The 19,579-nt window shown below is 43.3% G+C and overlaps 4 protein-coding genes across 5 annotated transcripts; 1 reads left to right on the top strand and 3 right to left on the bottom strand.

The window, feature by feature from the left end:
* Positions 1-64: 64 nt before the first annotated feature.
* On the top strand, positions 65-2,533 carry LOC118114207 (junctional adhesion molecule-like). Its single transcript, XM_035164523.2, has 8 exons — positions 65-357; positions 653-994; positions 1,074-1,340; positions 1,438-1,488; positions 1,564-1,746; positions 1,832-1,882; positions 1,981-2,043; positions 2,139-2,533. Exons 1-8 carry the CDS (start codon positions 291-293, stop codon positions 2,147-2,149), a joined length of 1,035 nt encoding a protein of 344 aa, XP_035020414.2. The 5' UTR covers positions 65-290; the 3' UTR covers positions 2,150-2,533.
* Positions 2,534-2,581: 48 nt separating this feature from the next.
* On the bottom strand, positions 2,582-5,833 carry LOC118114205. 2 transcript variants are annotated; one of them, XM_035164517.2, is made up of 9 exons: positions 5,697-5,827; positions 5,176-5,204; positions 4,923-5,102; positions 4,546-4,830; positions 4,182-4,466; positions 3,473-3,733; positions 3,274-3,369; positions 3,164-3,189; positions 2,582-2,784 (listed from the first exon to the last, which is right to left on the bottom strand). In XM_035164517.2, the coding sequence occupies exons 1-9, from the start codon at positions 5,774-5,776 to the stop codon at positions 2,671-2,673; spliced, it is 1,356 nt and encodes a 451-aa protein (XP_035020408.2). In that variant the 5' UTR covers positions 5,777-5,827; the 3' UTR covers positions 2,582-2,670. The 2 variants fall into 2 exon arrangements, with proteins under 2 accessions (XP_035020408.2, XP_035020407.2); XM_035164516.2 differs by having other exon boundaries at positions 4,923-5,204; positions 5,697-5,833.
* A 999-nt stretch (positions 5,834-6,832) lies between these two features.
* On the bottom strand, positions 6,833-11,232 carry LOC118114203 (steroid 21-hydroxylase). Its single transcript, XM_035164513.2, has 12 exons — positions 11,055-11,232; positions 10,678-10,848; positions 10,504-10,593; positions 10,259-10,413; positions 10,001-10,096; positions 9,627-9,737; positions 9,439-9,525; positions 9,082-9,165; positions 8,868-8,981; positions 8,608-8,774; positions 7,693-7,796; positions 6,833-7,607 (listed from the first exon to the last, which is right to left on the bottom strand). The coding sequence occupies exons 1-12, from the start codon at positions 11,167-11,169 to the stop codon at positions 7,351-7,353; spliced, it is 1,551 nt and encodes a 516-aa protein (XP_035020404.1). The 5' UTR covers positions 11,170-11,232; the 3' UTR covers positions 6,833-7,350.
* Positions 11,233-11,839: 607 nt separating this feature from the next.
* On the bottom strand, positions 11,840-17,677 carry tnxba (tenascin XBa). The gene is made up of 14 exons (XM_035163631.2): positions 16,618-17,677; positions 16,391-16,522; positions 14,993-16,162; positions 14,759-14,881; positions 14,517-14,660; positions 14,293-14,412; positions 13,427-13,582; positions 13,220-13,332; positions 12,996-13,128; positions 12,747-12,898; positions 12,547-12,643; positions 12,282-12,443; positions 12,029-12,192; positions 11,840-11,938 (listed from the first exon to the last, which is right to left on the bottom strand). Exons 1-14 carry the CDS (start codon positions 17,675-17,677, stop codon positions 11,840-11,842), a joined length of 3,825 nt encoding a protein of 1,274 aa, XP_035019522.2.
* Positions 17,678-19,579: the final 1,902 nt, after the last annotated feature.

Raw genomic sequence — 19,579 nt, 5'->3', positions numbered from 1 at the left:
AGTCAATTCCTCTTTCTCTTTTCACTTTCCCTGCTCACATTTAACCATGAGCCCCATGTGCAACTTATGTGGCCAGTGGTCAGTGGTCAGGTTGATGTAATGCTTAGTCCTGGCTACATGGTGGCGCTAATAGCCACATAAACGAGTCAACCGAGGAACATCTCACTGTGCAGGTAGTTTCCTTATGAGACTTTTGTGCGACTTAAAGAACTGAAAATAGGTGGAGACAAAAAAAAAAAACACCCCATTATACCTAGAACATCAGCCTTTTGTCTGAACTTGCACGGAGAATGGCAGCGTTCTATCCACAGTGTCTCTTGTTGTCAGGTCTGGTAATGATGGTATCAGACTGCAGAGGTGAGTGGGTCACTGAATAATCTTAATCAGATTTAATCAGGGAATCCGATTTCTTTCTTATCATCAGTAGACAATACTCCTTTTGCAGTATTCAGTATATACTATGACAGTTTGATAACTACAAAGGTATAAAGTATTGTTAAATGTATATTTTATAAATGTCTTGTGCAATCTTTGATAATCTGTTTTGTATTTCTGATACTGAAAGCAGATCATTTTCAAATACACTAAACAGTATTTCCTCTATGTGCTTCTCAAAACCTGATCTTTTTTTGGGGGCGTAATCACTTCAAAGCCGACTCAACATCGACTGTAACGGCTTATCTAGAAGAGGGTGCAACTCTCCCTTGTGTCAATGCAAACATGACGGATCCAAAGAGCTGCTACAGAGTCAGGTGGATGAAGCATTCCACAGACACTGGTCGGATGGAAGTTGTCCTGGCCTGGCCTCATAAATCCCAGTTAACCCTAACCCTAACCCAGCTCGCCAAACGTGTGAAGTGGAAAGTGGATGGGGAAGGACAGATGTCTCTCCTTCTCACAAAAGTACAAAAATCTGATGAGGGACTCTACAGCTGTGAAATGTGTCAAGGCTGGGACTGCACGCTGGTCAAAAACACATCTTTAGTAGTTAAAGGTGAGATGACACGTTTTATTCTCATGTTGCAAATAAATCACAAATGATTCACTTTTAAAAAAAAACTCTCCTCTTTCAGACTGCAAAGTCCTGCAAGCATTGACGGCAAGACCTAGCAAACCCATCAAACTGAATTGCAGTGTGGACGTAACACCAAGGCCCCAGAATATCTCCTGGTTTTTGGTAAAAGGAGGTGAGCCTCAGTCCCTCCCCTCTGAGCGGGTTCAAGTCAACCACACATCACTGGTTATCCTGTCTGTGAGAGCAAGTGACAGCGCGTGGTACAGATGTAATTACACTTACAATCAAACTCGACGCTGCTTTGACATCAGAGTTCAAGTCCAAGGTAATTTCTTAAGCAACTATATTTGGCATCATCATTAACACCAACAAATGACAATATACATAGCTGTGCTTTTTCTGTTTCCTTTATTAAACTGAAGATGCTGTCGAGGTCACACCCGTTCCGGTCACTGCAGCACAGACTCAGCAAGGTTTGTTTACTTTTTATATATACTGTATTTATCTTGTCAGTTAATCTTTTTTAATTCACTTCCTGTCTCCCTCAGCACTGACAAGCACTGAACCTCTCCCAGAAAAGAGGCAGGAGGAGAGCATGGGAACAGTTATCGCAGTTGTGTCTTCAGTCGTTATTGGGATTGTCGTCGCTGCTGCAGTGATAGGAGTGTTAATTCACTGCTGCCGTAACACCCAGAAACTCCCACAGCAAACCCAGAGCTCCCCAGCAGCAGGTCTGATCTGTGCACATGCTTCAGCTTTGACACGACTGCAGTGTGAAGTCTCCTGACAGCTGCTTTTTCTCTTGTTGTTGATCAGGGACACTTACGCAGCTTGACCACGTTTATGAGGGAGTGACATGCTCAGATGGTGAGTTTCTCTCATTTCCTGTTTTGACTCAGTCACGGTGACCCCCCCCACCAGCTTTGTTCAACTCTCCACTGACGACCTTTCATTCGATCTCACAGATCCTTTAAACCTACGGGTCAACAGTATCTACCGGCAATGCGAGAATGAAACCCCGATCACGTGTAAGTGGTACATTTAATATGAAATCACAGAAGCATACTTTAATTCTCTTCATGATCAAATGACCAAATAACAACTTTTCTCTCCTTTATTGCAGTTCACTATTAAAAGCTGCTCAAGAAAAGAAGATGTTCCTGCTTGTTGTCTAATCTGGATGGGGACATTGATGCTGCATCTAAAAATATGTGACATCAGCTAAAACAAGAAGTTTTCAAAATATGAGACAGTTTAGTTTAGAAATACAGTATTTTGGAGTTTGGATTTTGCTGTTTTTCCACTTTCCCAGATACAGAAACAAATCAACACCTTAGGTTGGACCTGTTTATGTAGTTAGTACAGTTTAAGTTTAAAGTTATGTCAAAAGAGCTAAAGCCCTCAACTAAACTGTATTCTTTGAGTTGAAAAGAAGAGTAACTGTGCCCATATTCCCCATTTGTAACCATCCATTTTACTTAAAATTAAATAAAAACATGATCTTTCATGAAAACCCTTCGTCCGATTTGAAGTCATATCTGCAGGTTGATGAATGATCACACATTCTTTGAAAACTTGTTTTTTATTTCATTGATGGTTGTGAAATTTCTTCATTTAGGTTAAAATAGGGACAAAAACACAAACAATAAAAGGATCTAGTTCACAGCTTGTAATATATCATAGAAACTTTCAGTGGCGGCGGCTGCTTCTCTGTTGGATTCTTCTTTCTGTTGTAGTTCCGCATTATTTACATCCTCATACACGTTAGTCTGTGAAGAGGAATTGGAGAAGAGTTTTTGCATTAAGATATTTCAGCTCGACAAAAACATTCTGCAGCAATCTTTGTTTTTAGCATTATTTTCTTGTTATTGTCTCCACCAATATGTTTTTGTCTGTGTTTGTTTGTTAGCAGCAAAAACTAATCCACCAATTTCTATGAAAGTTTGTGGAGAGGTTGGGTGTGACTCAAGGAAGAAGCCATTACATTTTAGGGCTGATGCAGATATTTTTTTCCACTTTAACATTTTCCTTGATTTCTCAGAGAATAACTCATGGATCTTGATGAAAAAAAAACATCTAGACTGTCGGGCCTTGGTGGAGGTATGTGCTCTACTGAGTGACTTTCTAGTTTCTTCAGTTTCCTCTTACCATTCCAATACTTGACTGTTCATGTGCTGCAAAAAGAAATGAAGGAAAACATCAGCCATCCAGGTATCGGTTCATTGACATCAAGGCTCTTGAATCCTCATTATCAGTACCTGCATCCTTGCGCTTCCTCTTAAAGTAGACTCCTCCAGCAGCTACACACATCCCGAGGCCCAGAGGAAGGACTAACCATGCAGGCGTCTGCAAAGCTGGGGACAATGAATTATTATCATTTACGCCCTGTTTCAGAAACAATGGAGCATCATGTTGCTTTAATCAGGAAAGTGCTATAATATCACGGCTCATACTTACAGCTGACAGAGCCCCACTCCTTTGTTGCCATCACGACACCCTCTCTGTGCACAGAGCATTTTATTTCAGCCGAGCTCCGAGAACAAACTGGGAGAATTAGTGTGTTTATGAGAGTGTTACTGTGGTTTATCAAACCACTCTGCCAGATAGTTTGGCCCTCACCAGACCAGGTTAAATTAAAGTCTTTGTCACATGTGTTAGTGCAGGTTAGCACACACGTCAGGGTGAGATTATGTCCGTCTGCTCCGCACTGTGAAGTAACTGTAAACACAAAACATACAGAGAAAAGTTGTAATAGCAGTTAACGTGGCTTGATTTAAAATTCCAGTGTGTAAGATTTAGCTGAAAGGGATCTATTGGCAGAAAATGAATTTAAAATAATTCTGTTTTCACTAGTGAGTTTCATCTAAATTGTACGAATTGTTGTTTTCTTCACCCCAGAATGGGCCCTTTATATTTACATACTTTATATTTACATCGGGAGTGGGTCCTCTCTACGGAGGCCGCCATGTTTTTTACAGTAGCCCAGACTGGTCAAACTAAACATCTCATGAATTTTTAGAACAACTGAAGGCTGCCACAGGTTCTCATTCGTGTTTAGAAGAGAAGGGTGAGGGGAAGGGTATTCAGCTGCAACATGCAACTTCTCCACTAGAGGTCACTAGATTCCACACACTGCACCTCTAAGTTGAACAGATGTTATACTCACCATCGAGGGTGTGCAGTCTGATTTTGTTTAAAACCTTTTTCTCATCAGCGGCCTCTGAACACTGGTAGTCTCCTGCATTCAGAGCCGTCACTTCACCGATGAGCAGTGACGAGTCTTTGTTCAAATGAAAGGCCTCTGATTGGTCCTTTTCACGTGAGTTATTGTGTGTGAGGGGTCTTCCACCCACTGCCCACCTCATGCTGCCACTGACACCGAGAGAGGAAGTGCTGCTGCAGGAGAGTGACACTGACTCACCCACTGCAGCGAACACTTCCTCTACACCATCTGGGGCAAAGGGAGAACTGGTTACACTTTTACACGTTTTAAACGACATCTGTCATTAGGCGTGAGCACAGATTAGTACCTGTTATTGTTGTTGTGTGACTGATGGAGGCTTTAACAACGTCGTTCTGAGTCACTTGGCATCTCCATTTTCTGAGGTGGTCCGTCAGTTTCTTCTTGATGATCAGTTTAGAGAAACAATCAGAGAGTTTTTCAAAGTGAAATCTGTTTCCATTTATCGGAGTGTTATCCTCAGCAGTCCACGTGATGTGCAACTCTGGGTTGTCACATGCAACGTATCCTTTATATGTGTTGAGGAAACACTGAAGTTCCACTGTGCCCTCTGCAGGAGCCGGTCTCTCAGTAACTGGTGAATGAAAACAAAAAAGTAACCACTGTGACATTGCGATTAACAAATCCAAGGATTGTTTGAGCTACCAGGAGAATGAGCTCACTTACGTTGGAGAATCCGAAGGGAAACACTTGACCTGAGACCTCCACTGTCACAAGAGTAAAGCTGTGCATCGCTGAGCACAGGGCGGTTGATCTCCAGAGAGCAGTCCTGCAGCAGGCCCAACCTGGGGACGTTTGGAGCGCTCACTCTTCCAGCTCTCACCACCTCAGCAGCCGAACCAAACCCTTCAACCACGCTCCAGTTAACAGAGGAACAGGATTTAATAGAGGAAATCCCACATGGCAAAGAAATACTGACCATAGGGAGGGAGAACATCACCAGATGATCTGTTGGAGAAAATGAAATGAAGTATTTATTTGTCCAAGTTATAGCTCTGAGGAAATTATAATTAACCTCAACCAGAGTTCCATCTTCATTAAGAGAGCTGAAAAATGTATGTACTGTATGTGATACCAGTGACACTCAACATACTGTAAACTCAGCTGATAGTGACTCTGTCTGGAATGTTTCTTAAAACTGTTCAGATCAATTCGTTTTAACTGTGTATTCATTTTACAGTAAACGTTTTGAAAATTAGTTCATACAGGGTAAAAATTGAAATACATTTTCAAGATTTTAGTTTTTCATTCGTCAGATCGATTGTTTTCCAATTTTCCATTTTCCATATTGAAATATGAATTGATAACAGACCCTTAAAGCCTGGATTTATCAAACCATATCCGACAATAAATTAACTACAGATAAAATGTATCAAAACAGATGAAGAAGAAAACCTTTTCATAATCATTGGTAATAGTTAATAATCACTTTGCCATTACCTGGTGACTGAACCCCAGCTGTTGTCCATGTAAGAGAGAGGAGACAGAGTTCCAGCAGAGACAGAGAAGCCATCTTTCATCTCTCGCTCACAGGTTCTCTTCTCGTATAGATTTTCTTGCTCATTGCCAAATCTGCTGATAGCAGAAGTTTTCCAAAACATATTTTCAGGAAATGACATTGTGTCAGCTCATTTGTTTGAAACCAGCCCCTGAGAGGAATCAGTGTTCATGATCACACATTTACACATTTAACACTAAACTGTGTCTTCATGAGGTTCTGTCAGTTGTGATTTTACTGTAATATGTTTCCTGTTTGTCACATGTTCAAGAAAATATAACTTTGTAGTAACTCCTTTTGTCTCTGTCAGCTGTTAAAAGATGGCTAGTGGTGAAAATACTAACACTTTTACAAGCCAGAGCTATAACATGAGAGCATGAGACACATCTTCGGTCTTCACTTTCTGTAGCACGGCCCGTGTTTGTCCACTGGGTGCTGCTGTCAGACCTAAATTATGGGTTGTGCATGTGTGGTGAAATGGCTCGATTGCAGGTTTGAAAATCAAAGCCCCCAGTTTTAAATATGTACTAGATGTATGAATTTTGGTAAACACTCGTCTGTTACGTTGAGCTTTTAAACAGGCTCCTGGAGCCAAACCCTCAACCTGAGAGGAAATCTGTCATTTGGAAATCATTATCATTATTCATGCGATTTTGGACCGCCTACTTATAACCAACTTTTACAAGGAAACATGTTTAACAATTTGATCAACTTCAAATGTTGCCCTTGTGGTCTTCAGACTATCTTAATATGAGGAAGTTTTTAGTTTTGGTGGATCTGGTCTGTGGTGGGGAATTTCAGTTTTTCGATGAAACAGGAAGTACTTTATAACGGACCTGTACATAGTCAAACCTGTAACAAGCTTAACCTGAACACATCAGGACATAATTCAGTCTCAGCCACAGTACATGAGGACTTTACTGGAGGGTGTATGATCAGTCATGACTCCACAGTTTTCTGATTGTCTTAGACAGCAGCTGATCACAGGTTGGTATTCCGTGTTATCTCTGCGTTATACCTTGATGTAATCGGTGATGACTGTCATAGCACTGTGCTACACTGATCAGTACTTTATAACTTCATGAATAAGTCAAGTTTATTTGTAAAACACATTTAAAACGTCCAACCGTGAGTTGATCAAAGTGCTGTACAATAAAATATATAAAGACAAGTACAGGAATACATCAAAATACAACATTAAAACCTGCCCTGTAGAGTTTGCTTTGCCAGAAACAAAATTATTGCCTGGCACATGTCGACATGTTACTCATATACGCAAAGCGAATATCACGGTTCAAAGCCACGCTGCAGTTTGCTCTGCCACAGGAAACAAAGTGTTTTATCCGCCTCCTCGCTCTCACAGATGAACAGGAGGCAAAAGTTCACCACTGTAACATATGTGTACATGCGACTAGGCCCTAATGAACCCATGAAAATGCTGTTTTAATCAGGATATCCACTTATTTAATATAGCAAAACAAAGAAACAGAAAAAACTATTCATTCATATGCACAGAGACAAACTAATGTTTAAGCATCAAATCAGCATATGCTAAGCCTAACCCTAACCCTAACCCTATGCACCTAACCCTAACCCTCAGGGATCAATCACAGGTCTTAGACGTGTTATAACTTTGTAGGACTTGACCTTCAGCACCACACTCGCGACTCCTCTCAGGTCGGGCAGAGACGCCTCGCCTTCGGGAAGGACAAATTGGAAATCTCTCAGCAAGTAGGCCGTGAACAGAAAGAGCTCCATTTTGGCAACAGACTCCCCCAGGCAGAGCCGAGCGCCCCCTCCGAAAGGCACCAGGGAGCGGGTGGTGGAGCCTCCTCCTCCTTCCAGAAAGCGCTCTGAGGGAGAGAGGGAGCAGCTTCTTTATTTGAGGCCTGCTGCTGAGCCAAGTGAAAGGTATTTGTCCGGTAGTTTGAGCAGTACCTGGTCTGAAGCTGTATGGGTCAGTCCACACTGCGGGATCATGGTGAGCTCCAAAAAGATTTGGAATGATGACTGTGTTCTTAGGGATGAAGTAACCTGCAATGCTGAATATGAGATTATACATCTGTCATCATGCAAAGTGAAGAGCAGATCAAATATTGTACATAAATGTAACAGAAGAACACAAAATTAGTGAGTAAGAGATGTGTGTTCTGTTCCAGGCCTCACCTGATCCCAAGGACTCAAGTGTTTGTTAGTATCGCAACACACTTCAAATGAATGCTCGTGATTTGTAGCTGTAGAAATATTCCAGTGTGTGCGCCATGCTATTTGTTCTCTTTGTCATTTCCATGTCTGACATAATTGCTTTTCACAATTTCGTTAAGTTGTTCTTCAATGTTTATGATAGGATTGTGCATCAAATCAGATCCAAATCCGTCCTATTTCATTGTTGTTTTCTTATTTGGGGGAAATGTGTGTTTGTACCAACTTGTACCAATGTCAATAAAAGGCTCTGGCCAACAGAGAAATTATCTCCAGCAGGCCTCACTCTTTTTGTGTCATTTCATTTCTTCTGCCAAAGAGGCTACGTGATCACCTCTGTCTGTTTGTTTGCTTGTGAGCAGGATTACCAGAAACCTACTGAACATATTTCCCAATGTTACTTTGGACTGATCCAGGATTTTTTTTTCACTTTAGAAACACACACAGTTACGTGGGGCACATTTTAAGTTTAAGAGATTGAGGGTTTTTCTTTTCAATGATTTCTCAGAGAAGAATTCATGGATCTTGATGAAACAAATCAGACATATTTAGGGGACTGATATATCCAGATCTAGTGAATTTAAATGTGGTTTCATATGGGGACTGTATGCACTCTTCTAGTTGATGCTTGTTTCTCGTCGCTCTGCGGACCTGCTGTCTCTGATGGCTCTGTGCGGCACCGCCAACGGGGCAACGGGTCTCAGTCTGAGCACCTCGTTGATTAAAGCGCACAGGACGGGGAGTCTGTGTCTGTCACTGTACTTGGGATATCGGCCCTCCAGTACTGTGCACAACTCCTCATGCACCATGTTCTGCACCTGGAGATTAAAACAACAGAAGACAGATATATGGATATGAACTTTGGGCTTTGTAAATGTGTTCAAGGTGTTTTAAGTGAAAGGGTTTCCTGCCTCGGGCCTGTGCAGAAGGAAGGCAACAGTCCAGTTCAGCCAGGCTGCGGTGGTCTCTGTTCCCCCGATGAGAAGATCCACAGTGGCCATGTGCACGTGAGTGTCTGTGAGGAGCTGTAGCAAACAGGTGAATAATATAAAAACATCTTTAAATCCAGTTCATAGTCTGTTTCAATACATTCCATCTTCACCTCTCCTGGTTCTCACTCCTCACCACTCCTTGTTCTGTGTTGCACTGTTCCTCAATGCCCTGGAGGAGGGACCCTGTGATGGCGCCCTCGCTCTTCTTGTCTTGTGACTGCACAGAAAACAAAGTCACAGCTGATCAATGTGAACAGATGAGAGCTGGGATTCAACAAATTTTCTGCAAAGAATATTTGATTTGAAAGGTGATTCTATCTGAGATGATTTCTCATTATTATTCTTTCTTTAGCTCTAAAAACCTACTTTTACATTTGGAGGATAATGTGTCTCATTTTAACAAGCGATGTGTGAGCTGAGCAATGTGGCAGGATTAGCCCACCCCACACATTTTGATGCCTTTTATTCTTTGGTATTTGTTGTTACCGACCTTGTAATTGTTGATATGTTGTTTTATAATCTCATCTCTCCTGGCCACCTCGCTCAGGAGCCGGGAGAACACTGGATTTGGTAGTTTCTTAGAGAGAGAACAGATGTTATAATCTGTGTGAGGTCTAGTAAACATGATTGTGAGTCTCCTCATGCTTCCTACAATCAGACGGGTTCATATCTACTGACCCTGAGCAGTGGGTAGGAGTCCAGAGCAGTAATCCAGGGCGAGCCCCACAGAGCAACTATTTTATTCAAACAGTTGTGCAGCTGATGCACCTCTGAGGAACTCTTGTCATACTAAAAAAACACAGGGATTTATGTTTTAATACTTCCTGCAAATGAAATGCACTGTAACAGAAACTGAGTAGCACATTGTGAATACACGTAGGTAATGGAAGCTGCTAAAAAGGGGCAACATAAACAGTGGAATTCCCCAGTTTCCTGCATAAATAGGCACCGGAAGCTCTGCTCTGCCACAACCACAACTGTTCATTGATGAAAAGCTCATTTATAACTCTCCTTTTAGACACAAACCAAACTGTGGAGTGAAAGATACTCACTTCTTTTCCAAAAGCCAAAGTGGTGATGACATTACTGGCAGCCATTGAGAAATCCTCCGAGAGATCCACAGCACTTCCTTGATAATCCATCAAAACCTGAACAGTGAACAAACCACACTCTGCCTTTTTATGTGGCCACTTTGGAAACAGACAAACATCCAGTTTGTATTCTAGATCTATGCTTTATACTTTATAGACTATTAAGACTTTAGATTAGCTGGATGTGTCCATACAATCTGTTCCTCTTGTTATTTATACCTTTCTCAGAAACAAGGCCTGTCTCTCGATCACGTTATGCAAAGATTGTTGACAGCAGCGCTGCAACGTGCTGTGGACGAGACGTCGATGGGCCCTCCACTCCTCATTATAATCCCCAAGAGAGATGGTGCGCCCTCCTCCAGACACAGTGTCACCTGATACAAGTCAGTAAAGGTTTTAAGGACATACAGTAACTCATTACTCATGCATAGTACTACATGGAAAAATAAGTATAAGTCGTTTACCCGTGTATGAGATTGGTCTCCCTGCAAAGTCTGACCATTTCTTCACCAGTGCTTCTCTTATAAATGCACTACTGTTAAGTACCACCATGGCTGAAAGAAAAAACAGGGGTTTGGTGTGGTGGTCATCTAAACCTGATTAGAACAATATTCACAAAAGAAATCTGAAAGGATTACTTGAGTTTCCCAATTTCAGCCGGTAAATGTTCCCGTAGCGTTTTGCCAAATTGGTGAGGTGAATCGGCAGATGATCGTGTGTCAGCTCCATCATGTTGCCGATGAGAAAGTGGCCGGGGGGACCTGGGAGCGAGGGAGATGAGGAGCTGGGGAGACGTCCAGATGGAACGTCTGGGCAGAGTTAGTACAGAGAAAGGTAAGATGGAGCGAGAGAGAGGATGATGGGAAATTATATAAACCCATTTGACCAATAATCAAGTTCTGTGATCTGTACTTATCCATATGTGGAATAACATAACACTAATAGTGATTCTTAATAGGGAAATACAACCAGTGCGGTCAAATATGCACATGAGCATATTTTCCTGTTGACTCACCTCCCATGTGATTCCCCTGAACAGATTCGTCTCTCCCAGCTGAGATGAAGCTGTGTACCATCAGCAGCAGTAAAACCATGAACACAGCTCCCACACTGACCACTGAGAGCTCCATGTTGGGACTTATTGCTGGTGTCCCACTGCAGAAAGCAGATGGTCACGCTGCTCGTTCCATTTATTGTCACTTCAACCCTCTCGCAGCATGCATGTCTGCATGTTGATGTTTTCACTTAAATTCAAGGATGTCTAAATATTTTCTCGGTCAGGATATCTTACAATGAGATGAATGCATCACACGTAACAAGAGACAGCCTGATAAACACTGCAGCTACGTGCTGAAGGGCAAAACAACACATCTGAGCTGACGCAGGCTTTAGTTTATGTTGTTGGAAAAAAAAGAGAGCACACAATGAAACAACAACACTTCAGACCCACAACAGCCACATTTATTCCAATGGAGTGAGACAGTGCATATTTAATTACAGTAGTAGTGGGGTGGCATGGCGCTGCACAGGAAGGTATTAAACTGTGTGGAAATGTAGGGGTCAGGCAGAACAGTAGAAACTTATACAAAAAGTTGCAATTTAAAACTTTTACCCCTCTTTCGGTATATTTTCCTTCAGAAAAAACAAATTTGCATACACACATTGAATCAAATGTAGTGATAGCCGTCATTATAGCGATCAAAACCACTGCACATGCTCTGAGAATCAGACTGTGAGATCCGCCCTCCTCTGGATTTTCTACATCAGATGTGAGTTTTTCTGATGGACACTGGTGAACCCTCAGCCGTGAGTTGCAGGGGAGAACCTGGAGGGTCTGAACTTCATCTCGGAGAAGGGGATGGAGGAGTCTTTGCCTTTCCAGTCTATCCACACGACTCCCTGTGTCGGAGAAAAGTGATGATATCGGGTCAATGTGTTGCTGCACAGAAGATAAAACCGTTTGAAACCCCATTGGAGACTAATCCTTACCTGATTATTACTGTTGGTGCCATAAAGACCGTTGAGGTTGGTCTTGTAGCAGTTCTTGTACCACCAGCCTCCCATGTAGGCCCGGGCACAGTGGATCCCCAGAGGATCGGCGTCCTTGTCCCGGGTCGAGAATGGACGTCCATTATGGTATCTCATAGAGTCACCTGACAGAAACACAGCGACGTTATAGTACAAAATATAGTGTGCACTGCTGCACATGTTCAGGAAAATACAACATTTTTACAGTGTTCACCTGCAGTGCCTGTGTAGCCGGACACGCTGAGAGTGTAGTGCCTCTCCTCGGAATCGACGGAGAAGTTGCCGTAGTGAGCGTAAGCCGTGTCGTTTCCAGACTGCATGTCCACTCTCAGACTCACTGGGCCGACGCTGGTCAGGTTGTGGAGAAGTTCATTCCCTAAAGTAGGCAGGATGAAAGAGCAGATGTAGATTATAGGCTACTGGCTAATACTTTGATGCAGACGCGGTAATGGGATAATAATTGTTTCTTCCAACTGTACCGAGCCAGAACTCTTCACTCAGGTTCCCAAAGCCGCCGCTGTATTCGCTCCAGGTTCTGTAGAAGTCTGTCTTTCCGTTCATCCTCCTCTGGAAGACCTGGAAACACCACACCACAGCAGATTGATGTCCACTTTCCAAACCCATTCTACCCTTTTCTTATTAAATACAGTCTCGTTGAAGCAGCAGGAGTTTGTCTCACCGTCCAGCCACCTCCATCGGTCTCCATGTCACAGTAGACTCTGACCGCCTGTCCTTCCTTTCCTTGTGGGTAGATGTCCACCTCCCCTGACTGCAGCGCTCCGTTCAGCAGCTCCTGAGAGCACTCAGTTGGGAAAGAGAATCGTAGTTTACCTAAAGAACGGAAGGAAAAGGCATTAGTTGGGTGATTATTTATTATTTAGTATGCAAGAAGCAAATAAACTGGAATTACTTCACATTTATTTTTTACCTGTGATGAATTCTGTGGTGACAACAGACGTGTAGTGTCCATCTCTCTCGCCTTGCACCAGAACTATGTAGCGTGACATGGGCAGCAGCCCTGTCACCTTATACTCTGTGATGGTTGAGTCCAGGGTCACCTCCTGATGTGTATGCAGAAACACATGCAAAGTTAATCCATACAAAAAGCTGTGTTTGTTCTGCAAGTGCCAATGATGGAGGGATATTATTCACCTTTGCCTCCTCTCCTGCCACCTGATAGATGACTCTGTAGCTGTGATAGACAACAGTGGAGCTTCTCCATGTTATCAGTGCAGAGCGCGCCCCCACCTCACTGGCTTTAACCACTGAGGAACACAGATCATCCAGGTTACACACAAATGACTGTGGAACTGAGGCAGTAAACATTACTGATCTGACTTCCCCTGCCTCTCCACTCACCGTTAGCAGTGGTAAATGTAGTTGAGATGGCCATGCTCTGCAGACTGTCCTTCTGGCTCAGCACTTTAACTGTGTACAGGGTGCCTCTCTGCAGACCTTTCAGATGGTGCTCCACTGAGTTTCCAGACAGCATCACTGTCACCGTCACATTAGGAGCTGTGGCACGAAGGAGAATGAAAGAGATAAGATTAGATCACATTTATTACTAAATTTATTTAAACAAAATCTACATTTATAGGTTGAAATGACTTATAACGCCACCTAGTGTTTCAAACCGTCTTGGGCCTTGCCTACTTAGAGTAAACTGTCTCTGCGTCATGACATTTATATATGTAGCTAATGGGTTAACACCTTCAGATCAAAGGTGGGCGGCCTCCCGCCACCAGCAACCGCTCGTGAGTAGGAATCTGGAAAGCTGGGTTCATTTTTAAACCTTTGCTGAAACTAAACCCCAAAACCACCACATCGTCCCTCATCCTCCCCTGCCCCTCCGTGTCCTCATACAAGGCTGCTTCAGCCCCGGCTCTCACACAAACACACACACACACACACACACACACACACACACACACACACACACACACACACACACACACACACACACACACACACACACACACACACACACACACACACACACACTTCTGCGACAGAAATATGGAGTAGAGAGCTTCTGTGCCGGTGATTCGAACAGCTGTGGACCGCCACACTCTTCAGACATGGTTGTCTCAGCACCGGCCAGCTGTGCCAATCGGTGTCTCAGGACAACCTTAGTCTTTGGCTTGTATTGTATTTCTCTGTGTGTGTGTGTGTGTGTGTGTAGAGCTTTTCATCACTCATCAGTTTATCAATACTGCCACACTTACTCTTGGAGGACTCGTAGCTGATTATGAAGCGGTCTACTTTCCCCAGACTGGGCGTCCACTGCAGCACGGCTCTGGTATCCGTCACATTGACAACTTGAAGATGCGTAGGAGGAGCGGGCACTGCAGTCAAGAGACAATCCGTGCAGTGTTAATTGCTGTTATTTTACATGCCAAGACAATAAACAATATTCCGCACATAAGAGTGAACTTATCTAACTGAGTACCTGTGGTGATAACGGCTATGAGGGCTTCACTCTGCACTCTGCTGAGTGTGGTTGTTACAGAGATGATGTAGGAGGCTCCAGCAGACAGCTTGGACAGCACCATGGAAGACTGCTGAGACTCCATGACAACAAAGCGGCTCTCCCCTATAGCACGACACAGCATAAATATCACATCATGAGTAAGGATCCACAGGTTCTGACATTAAACAAGGGGATAATGACCTGCACTTTATTTCACTGACCTGTGACAATGTTGGTATAGGAGACCCTGAAGCCAGTGAATGTGGTCTTTGGTTTGGACCAGGACACAGTGAGAGAAGTCTCTGTTACATTGCTGAAAACCATCTCTGTGGCTGGCTCAGGACCTGGCAAGAGAAAATACAAGGGGATTTTTATTTACATTTATAGTCAAATGTCCTTGAATATGTTGTTTCCTGGTACTGGTTGTGTTCCTGGTAGTTGTGGAGATTAATTACCTGTAACTGCAGATACTCTGTGAATCTTTGATCTTCTCTCAGCACCGGTTCCATATACGTACAGGACATAACGCATGTTCGCGCGAAGGTTGCTGAATTCCACAGAGCGTATGCTGCTGGGCACCACCATGGAGATCCTCTTGGTTTCAGCTTTAGTTTTTGATCCAGTAGTTTTACTGGAAGAAACAGTCGTTCCTGTGTTCTCAGTCTGTACATGGACCTCGGCCGGGTTCTTAGCTGCAGAGATCTTCTCTGATCCAAGAGCTTCCTCCTCAAAGTCTTCGTGGTCGTCTTCATCGCCCTCTGTCCGAGGCTCTCTCCTGATCACGGTGAAATTTTTGAACATGCCCTGTGGTGCTGACCATGTGATGGTGAAGCTGTAGGAGGAGATGTTCACCACCTTCACAGAACCTAATCCAGATCCTCCCATCCCTCTGCTCACCCCAGTGCCTTGGATGCTTGTTTTGTTTTGCGCAGCTCGAGCCTCGTCTGTCGTTGCCGTGGTGGTTGAGTTCACTAGGTACTGACTCTTCTGTGTGACTTTCCCCTTTCCAGCTTCAGTGTTTCTGTTGTCAATGGTTTGCACATTTGTATTCTCTACTTTGATTGTCTTGCGTTTATGTCCAGATGATTGAGTGACATTCTTCTCAGCCATTGTGGACTGCTCCAGAGTCTCCTTTCCTGTTCTGGTTTTGTTTGTTCCTATGCCTTTGGACAGAATGGTCACTATTTTAGCCGTGCCATTAGATTTCTTTACGTTACCTTGCAGAGTTATGTTGTTATGAGGTTCATCTTTCAGCTGGTCAGATTTAGTAAATATTTTACTGGCACTTCCTTCCTTAACAAGCTTGAGGTCAGTTTTTTGGAGAACCTTTTTAGAGGCCTGGATGGTTTTACCTTTTCGCGCCTCTTCTTGCTTCCTTCCCTCATGTTTCAGGAGAACTTGACCAACAGTTGGGCGATTGGTCTTTGTTGCACTTGAGGAACCTTTCATGATTATTTTTTTCACGGAAACTTCTTGTTTCCCTTGTGTTTTAACAAGACCTGTTTTAAAATTAGTGGTCACTCTGGGTTTGCTGTCAAACTCTTTGGCTTCACTCTCCTTCTTCTGGTCCTTTTTCTGCTGGGTCACTGTCTCCACTGTCTCCTTGGCCTTTCCTTTGGCAGCCTCTGAAATTTCGAAGCAGAGATTAAGATTAAAGTGTGAAAGACATATTGGTATATATACCGATAAATATACATTGAAGAAAGACAATTGTTGGACCAACTTAAAAGATTACTTCAATTTGTAACCCACAGATGAATTAGGTTTGCTATACTGAACAAAACAAATGAACACAATTGCTAACTTTAATATGAAAAAACTTAATTCATTTGGGTGTTGTTCTAAGCACTTACTTTTATGACACTCTGTCCCTTGGGCACACTTAGCGCAGTCTGGACCCATGAACCCCTGATGACAGACACATTTCCCCTTCTCACATTCACCATTGCCGCTACAGTCATCTGGACAATTTGCAGAACATGGACCTGGGGGAGCAACAAAAATAACCAAAATTATTGATTCCACATCTCTAACGAGTTGTGTGATGTATAGTGATCTGGTTAATATGAAGGAATCGTACATTTGTCTTTTAAGAGGGACATCTCGCGCTCCAGTCGGGCCACCCGTCCTTTCAGTGCATCCATCTCAGTCTCACATCCCCCATCGCACCCACCGGCTACCAAGCTTATCTTATGCGTCATCACCAGGGGAGTGCCAGGCATCAGCTTCACCTCCTGCTCCTTGGCGTTGTTCGAGTCACAGCCGTCACCGATCACCACCTTGATTGGTCGAGAAAGGGCAGACTTCTCTTTGGTGGTGGCTGAGGCTGTGATCTTGTCTTTGTCGGCTGCAGAACCACTGGCAGTAGCTGGCTTTGCTGGTGTTGACGGAGCAGTTTGAACCGCAGTGGGGGCGGGCTTGTCTTTGGAGTTTTTCACATCACCGGTGGAGGCAGACTTAGCTACAACAGTCTGATTGACAGAGGCTGTGGGCTTGTTTTTGGTGGTTTTAGCGCCACTGGCAGGAGCCGACTTTGAGGATGTTGACTGAACGTTTTGAACTACGGTGGGGGCAGGCTTGTCTTTGGCAATCTTCCCATCAGTGGCTGAAGGGGATTTTACTGAAACAGTCTGATTGACCGAAGGCTGGATTTTTTCTTTGGGGGTTTTAGCACCGCTGGCTGGCGCAGACTTTGTGGATGCTGACGGAACATTTGGAGCTCCCGTGGGGGCCGGCTTGTCTTTGCTGGCCTTCACTTCACCGGCTGAAGGAGACTTAGCTGAAACTGTCTGATTGGCTGCGACTGTGTGCTTTTCTTTGTTGGTGATGGTGCCACTGGCTGCCACAGTTTGAATTACTGCCGGGCTGGCTTTGCTTTTGGTGGTCACCGTAGCATTGAAGGTCGGAGATTTTTGGTTGGAGGCTGGCGTCGGTAAAACAGTCTGATTGACTGTGTTTGGTTTCAGGTTGGGGCGAACGGTCTGTTTGGGGAGAGTAGAAGTGGTTTTTGGTTTTGAAAGGGTGAAAACGGCGTTGGCTTTGGTCACATCGCTTCCTGTGGAGTTTTTCTTCTCATTGGTCGTGGTTTGTAAGGAGGGAAATGGGGTGAGCAGGAGGAGAAGTCCCAGAGTAAACAGCATTTTGAGCCAGCAGCAGGAGCCACTGATGGTATCGCCTCTGGAGAATCTGTATGTATGTTACTGTAAAAGTTGTGCAGGGGGATTTGGCCAGGATTTCCCTACAGATGAAACAAATGAAAGACATGAATTATGACTTGGTTCAATGCAGAAAGTTTGAAGACAAATAATTTGAGACATATCTTTTAACTCAAGAATGGCTTTGCTCTGTCCTTACCCCCTCACTGTTTTAACATTCACAGTGTTACCTGTCAAACTTTTATGCTCCAACTCCAACAAAAAAATCTAAACTCAAAGTGAATAGAAACATTTTAAACCGTGCATGCTGGAACACATTTAAAAGTGAGGAAAAGAAATGCAGCAGTGTTCCAGTCAGCCGTAAAAGTTGATTTCGGTGGGCTGCCAAACCAAGTAAAATCTAAATGACCTGATTCGGAACAGGAAGGAAGAAGGTGACTTGCGCGGGAAATCCAGAGAGTGCTGCTGGAGAGACGATGCTGAGCAGTAACAGAGCTTCACTGTATAGAACTGTGGGACACTGTACGTCTTTCACTATACAGACGGTTACATAATCCGCTGCACCCACAACCCGTAAAACCACTAAAAGAAATATTTCCAGCCTTGGCCTTAAATCTGTAGAAAATCAAATAAATCGTGCAACAGGTAAACACATTTAAATGCTTCGCTACACAGCACGCCAACTTTGAAATGTTGCATCAGAGCGCATTGATTAATTGACTAAGAGGCTGCAGTATTAGGCACTCGCATTTATTAGTTTAACTTAAGAATGTAATAATTAAACTCGACTTTCAGGGAGATTCTGGTTTATTTAGCAGCTATAATAACGTTATCTTATGTGTGCACACAAAAATCACAAATGTCATGTTCTTCACTCATTGCAAAATGTATTTTTATTTTTTTCTGCAGCTGAAGCACAGCATTCAAATTCCCTCAGTAATAATAAACAAAGTATTTTCACACTCTCCATAAAGTTAACTATGAGGATTTCTTCAAATTTCAACAGACATTGAAGTTCATTAATTCTAATGGCTGCTGTTACCATTCTGAGATCATAACAATTACATGGAGAAATAAATCACTTACCAGAGTAATGGTTTGGTTCTTTATCTCTGTCTTTGTGCTGCTCCCTCCATCTGATTGGAACAGCTCACTGGACTCACTGGTTATGATGAGGGAGGAGAGAGGTGAGAAAAAGGACCACCACTAGAAAGGAGGAGAGTGATAAAGTCTGCTCCTACTTAAGGACCCCCCCTCTTCCACGCCTAGTGGTCCCACTCGCTCAACCACCACGGAAAATATTTGCATTGGACTTACGAAACCAGAGAGATTTTTACACAGATTTCTGCATCAAATACTATCAACTGCTCTCTTGAATTCTGTTACAGAACATTTTTTCTAAAACACATTTTACACGTGTTTTATGGAAATATGTTATGATACAAACAATCCAGGGTCATGTGTTTCTGTGTGAAGGATACATAACAAATATGTGTGAAACTAATTTATGTTTTGTGTGTAATTTAAAGTCTAAAATGTTGAGATTTCGGACTGATCTGTCATTGTGGCACAAAAATGAAAACACAAAAAAAGCCTGCGTGCGTGTTTTCGGCTTTTCACAGCTCCTGACAGTCATCTTAGTGTCTTGGCTTATTCCAGACATCGCTAACACTTCGACACAGTCTGTGATTGAATAAAGCCCAAAGGGCCGAGAATCATGATTCAGCTGGAATACACAGCATCAACACTGCAGGTATTCAGCGCTGACTCTGGGGGACAGGAACCTCTGGCCATATGAATCGGCTGTTTGTTGGAGGTAATGAGATGAAACTACGTGGGAGTTATGTAAGTGACCAAATATCCAGCAGATTTAAGGAATGCTCTGTG

The sequence above is a fragment of the Hippoglossus stenolepis genome, chromosome 8 (genome assembly GCF_022539355.2).
Source record: "Hippoglossus stenolepis isolate QCI-W04-F060 chromosome 8, HSTE1.2, whole genome shotgun sequence".
NCBI lineage: Eukaryota > Metazoa > Chordata > Actinopteri > Pleuronectiformes > Pleuronectidae > Hippoglossus > Hippoglossus stenolepis.
Note: the sequence above shows the minus strand (reverse complement) of the source record. Positions and strands in the feature narration are given on the sequence as shown.